Source organism: Pundamilia nyererei, unplaced genomic scaffold (genome assembly GCF_000239375.1).
Source record: "Pundamilia nyererei isolate P.nyererei 1_Seehausen unplaced genomic scaffold, PunNye1.0 scaffold00137, whole genome shotgun sequence".
Lineage (NCBI taxonomy): Eukaryota > Metazoa > Chordata > Actinopteri > Cichliformes > Cichlidae > Pundamilia > Pundamilia nyererei.
The window spans coordinates 1,192,855-1,200,329 of record NW_005187538.1 but is presented as its reverse complement, the minus strand read 5'-3'; the positions used below and the strand labels follow the sequence as shown (position 1 = coordinate 1,200,329).

Genomic DNA, 7,475 nt, shown 5'->3' with positions numbered 1-7,475 from the left:
ATAAATGAATGGTAAACACAGTTCAGTTTTTAGACTACTTTTGTACAACTGTAGGGACATCGGGGCTGACCTTGCCTGCCAGATACAACATGTGTGTGTCAGCATCATAGAAGGGAAACAACAGTCCTGAGAGCCCGTCTATGTCCTCCTCCACCATCGGCATGGACAAATCCTCCTAGGAATAACAATGTATACAAACATTGTTTTTAACACACATGCACACTTGATCTACCTGCTGTGGCACTGTATGCATGTATGGAGAAGTGTTGTCTGACCTGATCCCAGAGAGCGATCTGCCGAGTGTTCCAGCGAGAAACCCCTGTGGTGAGCAGCCGCTTCATATTGCCCAAGAACACAACTCTGTTTACGCGGTGGTTCTTGCAGCTGGCTTGCTGATGGAGCAGCACACATAGAGAGTGTGAGGCAACATACACTTGCTAGGAAGTTAACACTCTAATATGTTAACAGAATATTCTTGTGACAGTAGAAAGCAGAGCGTTTTTCAGAAACCACTAAAACATGTCAGTTTATCGTCATCAGCCAGGTCCGCCTCACCTGAAGGACTCTCCCGGAGCGTGGCTCAATGACACGCAGCTTCTTGTCTTTGCAGCTGGTGGCCAGCAGACTGCCGTCTGTATTGAAAGACATGCTGAGGATGACGTCAGTGTGGCAGTCGATCATTTTCACCGGCTCGCCTATCTCCAGGTTCCAGATGAGGATCTAACTCAGTCGGGAAAAATTGTTTTGGTGGAGCTGTTAGAGGGCTGCTGTACTTCAATTAAAATGATCATAAATAGAGATATAACTGTGTTTGTTGGGGGTGTGGCTGTGTTGTTTTTGTACCTTGTAGTCGTAGCCTGCACTGAAGAGGATGCCGCTGCTGGTGGGGTGCCACTCGATCAGACCCACCCGTCTGCTGTGACCGTACAGCTCCAGCACTGCTTCCATCATGTTGCGCCTCAGGCCGCCCTCTGGGATCTCCCATACTCGCACCTGCAACATTTACCAACGCACACCGAGGTTGTTACTGGATACACAAATATACCTACAGGTTTGCTCATTCTCACAAAACATGATAACAAGTGACATTTTTATTATTCTGTTTTTGTTAGCAAATTATCAGGACTACTGCGTGCTTTCACAACACATTAGTATGAACTCTAAACCACAATCAGGAGGACACAGCTAGAAATCGTCTGATCAGAAATAGCACAAGCTATCAATGTAGCCCATTGCATTAGGATTAGACAGGATTACTGCTATGGATAGAGGCTCTGTGTCAGACCAGATCAGATTATCTTTGAACATGTGAAAGTACTACACAGAGCACAGTGCTACCAATGCTGTGCAGTATTCACTAGAGTAATGTAACAGGTACATGTATCACAAAAAAAACAGCCTGTAGGGTAACAGTGATTGTTATTTTATTTTGTGCCTAATGTCATTAATATAGCAAGCTGCTGAAAAGCTAACTGATGTTTGCCTATTTGTCGTTTTCAAACCTCACAGCAGCAACAACAGCACACCGTAGGATCGGATCAGAAGCTCGTGTCCAGTACAAACCGTATGAATCAGTAACCTCTGACCATATTAAACTGACGACCTATTCACCTTCTGGACTAGTGGCTGTCAACCTCAGCATTTAAGCACATACAAGAGAATTTTTTTAGAATCTTAAAAGTCATCAACTCATAAAAATGGGAGTTAAAAAGAATAAAGTGGATCACTTACTGAAGTGTCCTCGGAGCAGGACGCTATGATGTTTTCACAGAAAGGGTTCCACTTGATATCCAGCACGTTGCCATTGTGGCCGCACACTTTCGGGTGATGAGAGTCCAGGCGGCCAGACTGAAAGCACGTACAACATGCAGATGAAACGCGTACAGTATGTCACTGCATAAATGAAGAGGTATTGTTTGCAATCGCATCACTATAAAGGAATATTACTGGAAAGAATCAGAATCAAAATCATCACAAATTGCACAAAACTTTAGTCGAAACAAAAGACATTTTAAAGACAATATTAAAGAATAGCATTAATTTTTAGAGAATGTTACTGAGCAGAACTCATCTTTGCTCCTTTTGATGTGAACATGAAAGACTCACATCAGTGAGATGTCTCTATCACTTCTGAACAAAGCAAAGCAAACCCGGTTATTGTACAGGGACAACCGAGGCACATTATTATTATTACTGCAATAACCTACAGAGTCCACAGAGGGGCACTGGCTCATAACAGCAGATGACAGGAAGCTCTTCATATCGGTCATGATGTCATGAATGTTTGATGTCCACTCAATTCACTGACCTCTTTTCAGATTTCCTTAGAGATTTGCTTAAGAGCACTGGGTCATGCACCTGTGAAATCCCATGTGCGTCTGCATGCACGGTCCTTGCTGAACCCTTAAGACTTATTTTGGAGGCATTGCCAAGCTTTAGCAAAATTTTCATAATAAATATCTTTGAGAATGCATTAAATTGAAATTTCAAGCTATTTCCTTGCAAATCTTTCCCACCACAATAAAAACAATAAATGTAATTTTGTTACAACAGGAGATAAAATATTGAAAAAAATTTTTAAGATTCACAGTGAAGCTTAGATTTAAAGAATTCTTTGTCTGTGTGAATGCCAAATTTGGTTAGCTGTAGTCAAACAGCTCAAAAAGAGCAAAGCAAGAAGTCAACCCGGGAAATAAAGGTAAGTTTCAAGGTAACACACTGCCAATACAGTGAGGGCTTTGCAAACAAATCAAAGAACAAGAGCCAAAATCAGTCTCCGGCAGAACACAGCCACCGTGAAGCTGAACATCCAATTAGTCAGCATGAGAGAAGAAATGACTAAGCAAGGCAACTCGATTTAATAAACACAGCTAACTCAGGCACATCAGGAGTTCATAATTAATGTAGAGCACTGGGGTAATAAAATCTCCCCTTGAAAAAAACCCCCAAAGAACAATGACAAGCTGTGCCAATATAAGTTCTGATGACACATTATTATTAGGGAACTTTCATCATTAATGAAACAGGATCTGAGGGACTCCTTATTTGGGTGGAACTAATTACCTGCACAGAACATAACATCCGTTGGGAATGAGAGGGTTCAGAGGCTCTAATGGGTATTATAAGCAATTACATTTATAATAGGACATAAAATGAATAAAACAGACTTTTCACAGCTTGGATTTCACCCTCAATTTTTATCTTTCTACCACGCATGAAATTTAATATAACATTATAAAATAGCCTCGTTAGCTGCAACCACCTGCTAGACTTTATCGGACAGGAAAGCGTTAGGCCTGATGGTCTTTAGTCATTTCCCGAGGCTGTGGCACATATGAGCACTTTCTGAGAAGAGCAGATGTGCTGGCCAGGTACCAGCATCTCCAATACGCCAGCGGCACCACGCTGCGGTTGCTGCAGACATTTATCGAACTGTTATTCCCAATAAATCTTTACTAATGCGACTTACCACTGCTGCTCTGTCACTGCAGCAATACTAACAGCTGACATCGAACAGAGTCATGTTTCCAAAATGTAATATGGTTCCCCCGATGAGAACGAGGAATTATGTTTCAGTAACAGAACGGGACGAACTCAGCCATGGTGACACTGTTCTATAAACCTGATATTTTTATGTATACTCTGTGGCGCATCTCCCATGTGCCTCACGACACCTCAGCCAGCTGAAGTGAACCTGCTGAGTCACGCTTAACTTAGATAGATACCACACCTATCTATCTATGCATCACTATTACGCATATATCTGCTGGTAAAATATTAGCTCAATGACTTTATCAGAGAAATGAATTCCAACCAATTAAAATCCTCCATACGCTGCATCATACAGAGTAAAGCAGTAGTAATAGGAATAATAGTATGTTGATTCACAACGCACCACACCCACTGCAATTGCCTCTTTGTCTGAGGTGATGAAGAGGTGTTTGTGACCTTGTGTGTCATTTTCAGAGCCAGGCTGTGTGCCAGGTGGTGCCAGCAGTAGTCCGTCCACTTTCTAGCGACTCTGTCTGAGGGGCAAACATATGGCTGTCTCGCCAGCTGTCATCATAATATGTCTGCCATGCTCATACCTCACCATTAGCCAAACCCCTACAGATTGGTCTGTTTATCTAACAGAGGAGCCAGAGCTTCATTTTGAAATAGCGTGGGTGCCTTTTGTAAAGAAGTAAAAAATAAATAAAAAGTTTATTTTTCCTGTGGTAACCATGTAATGGCCCCTTTCATACAAACAACAGCATGTGCCATCTTATATATGCTGCCTTATTTTAGGTGAAGCCTGTAAAATAAGATTGAAAACACAAAATAAACTTCATGTCTGCCTTCCTGCATTAAACAGCAGTCTCCGTCACACAGAAGCTGTGCTGTTGCTGAATATGATAAATGCCACTTGTGAATTTATCCACTCAGCGGAAACCTGAGCAAACGCTCAAGTCCAGTACTTTCATTGTAGGAAGAAATCTATTAAGTTCTAGCTGTTGGCTGGGTTTTTACACACAGCAGCAAAAGTACAGTGGGGAAATACAAGTTTTGGGTTGTTTGATTTTATTCATTACTGGAGATTCAGATTCAAAAGATTTAGATTATTGCAATTTTCCCCCAGGTTAATAATTAAAAACATTTCTTTCCTGTCACAAAATACAGTTTCTATAAAACTGCTGCCATAATCATTTCATTTTGATGCTCACTGTGTGTGAATTTTCTGACTCACGAGACTTCCTCTTGGACTGACTGGCTGGACTGAAAAACATTCAGCGCTTTCTTTTAGTCACTGAAATCTGTCAGACTTTCTCTTTCCATGTGTGGAAGCAACCTTTTTTCTTTCTTTCTTTTCATTTTATTTTTGTGTTATTGTTTCACTGAATCCTTCCTTGAAAAGCCTAAATAAACAGTGCTGCACAGACTTCTAAGACACCCCTGACGGTTATCTACAGCTTCACCAGTTTTAAAGACTCTAATGAATCTACCTGAAGCAGCATGGATAAACAAAATGATAACATCTTGTCCTAATTAAATTTATTGGAAATAAAATACTTCTATTAACAGACAAAACCAATCACTTGAAAAATGATTCTCTGCACTCATAAAAATGAAGCAATTATTTGGAGTAAAAAGCAGCTGAATTATATACAGTCAAAGGTTTATTTGTTCAAATAATTAAACATTATGGAAAATGTGCTTGGTGTAAACAGATTACCAAAGATTCCATTAAATGTAACATTTCACAGTGTACCTAAAACAAAAAGTGTATACAAACATATTATGCATATATATATGGTGTATATAACCCATATTTTTGAGTTTATCTATTTATATAACAGCAGATCTGCAGAACTTTACTGGACAAAAGTCATGAAACGCCTTATTAAGTGTATGTGCACATTATGTACTCGATACATCTGTATATAAAGTTATGCATCCTGGCAACAGTGGATTGCTTCAGTTTTCTGTGATAACGCCATCATCAGCTTTGGACTTTTCAAACCTGACGATCAATGGACTTGATTTATTTAGAAATACCACTCTGTGGCTCTGTCTACCAGTTCAGCTGCACTTTACATTCACACATAACGAGGCTCATATAATAGATCTACTTAAATACATTTAATGACAGGTGTTACGTACATTTATGCTTTATTTATGACCAGAAAAGAAGATTCTAATAGGAAACAAAGTTGGAGCCTTGACAGTCATTAAAACAATGTTTCAAATAAATAAACTACACCACTGACCCAAGATTTGTGCGAAACTTGATCACAATCACCCCTTCTCTACCTGTGTTAAGGCACTGAATAATCACCAGAAAAATCAACCTTCGACCTATTTTGTATAAAACATTATCAGTGCATTATTAAACCGAGTTGCCCCTGAGATGTGATCTTCACAAAACCGGCAGCTCAGAAAGCATAATTACCTCTGGCCAGTGCTGTGACGGGTGAGTATGCATAAAAAGCATGACATCATCTGAGAGACTCACACCAAGTATCTAATAAGCTAAACAGCAAACGCCCACATGCACACACAGGCGGTCTTTTTCCATGACTGAACACGTTAGCTCACGATGATGTGACGTAAAATCTAGCTGAAGTCTCTCTGCTTCGGACAGCAAAACTGTTCAGCTTACTGAATGCTTCTACTGCCTGATAACAACCAGACTTGACCCTGCTTGGCAGCCAAGAGCTTTGCAAGCACCTTGGCATGGTCTCTCTTAAAGAGGCAAAGCACTCTGTAAGGCCCACAAAGCCATCTAAAAATGGGAATGACATTCAAACTAAAACATCCCCTTATTGAAAAGTTACACTGAACTCACAAAAATACACTATCAATTGATATAAAACTGGAAACAATTGGGATTCGACTGAAGACCCCAAAATGATCATCAGAAACTTTTTATCAAACCCAAAATAACCAACACACATAATATGTGGGAACAACTTTCAGTCAAATTTACATGAAAACATGTTCTTAGCTAACTTTTTCACTTTCTTACTGCTGCTATTTACCGTTGCTACTCAAATCAGGACTAGTTTTGCATCCTGTATATCCTACAAAAAGCAGTGATGCACGGTCTGTTTGCTAAGTGTGAAATGAAATATCATTGAGAACAGGCACAATCCCCTTTCCCATAATAAGAAAAGGAATTTTGAACTTTCCAGTAAACAGAAACCTTTTGTAGTGTTTATAGGCAATATCACTATGCCTTTATATTGTGCTACTGGCAGTACAACCCAGTTACAATGCTGGCCTTAGATTCTGGCTTTGCAGTGGCAGTTAAACTGTGCTTCATTTGTGTGGAAAGAGCTCTGCAACTTGCCGATTTCACTGTGCAGTCAAAGACGATTAAAGTAACAGAAATTTTACAGAGCAAGTGGAAAAAATGCATACGAATGCAGATTTATCCTGCAAGAATTTCTCTTTAATTATGAGTTACTCACGCTATTATTTGTGTTTGACTTTGTAAAATTTACTCATTTTTCTTATTCTGAAGGATATAGGAGCAAAGAGCTAATTCAGTGTTACCTGGGATACAGGTATAACAATGAAAGAGCCTCCGCCGGCACTCTCTGTGACGACTGCCAGGAACTTGGAGTTGACGGCACAGAAGTGGTTGTCATGGACATTCTTGGTGATGGGGATACCGTCGAAGCAGTGCTCCCGGTTGGCTACTTTTCCATAGACATTTCGAAACTTGGAGCTTCGGTACGTCGGACGCCATGACATCTGAAAAAGAGAGATGTGTCACAGATAAACAATCTGAAAAATCAAAGATGTTATAAAACGCAATGATATAAAACAGGGGAGAAAAAGCCTCACATTTCAGGAAACTAGTTCTAGTGAAGGCAGTAATCTGATAAATAACATGATGTGTTTTGCGACTAATTATACTAAACGATTGTCTGATGTCTACACTGGAGTTTCGTTGCGTGAAATACTAGTACTGGTTTGTAAATTAATAATTG

General features: G+C 39.9%; 1 protein-coding gene across 1 annotated transcript in view; it reads right to left on the bottom strand.

Annotated features, from left to right (window-relative positions):
- Positions 1-7,475, bottom strand: part of coro2ba (coronin, actin binding protein, 2Ba) — a 25,177-nt gene that overhangs the window by 7,756 nt on the left and 9,946 nt on the right. Inside the window, exons 2-7 of the mRNA XM_013913568.1 lie at positions 7,036-7,236; positions 1,732-1,848; positions 844-993; positions 556-720; positions 276-392; positions 71-175 (exon numbers count right to left, since the gene is read on the bottom strand). Coding sequence (XP_013769022.1) covers positions 71-175; positions 276-392; positions 556-720; positions 844-993; positions 1,732-1,848; positions 7,036-7,236 — 855 coding nt within the window. The remainder of the gene's footprint in view (positions 1-70; positions 176-275; positions 393-555; positions 721-843; positions 994-1,731; positions 1,849-7,035; positions 7,237-7,475) is intronic.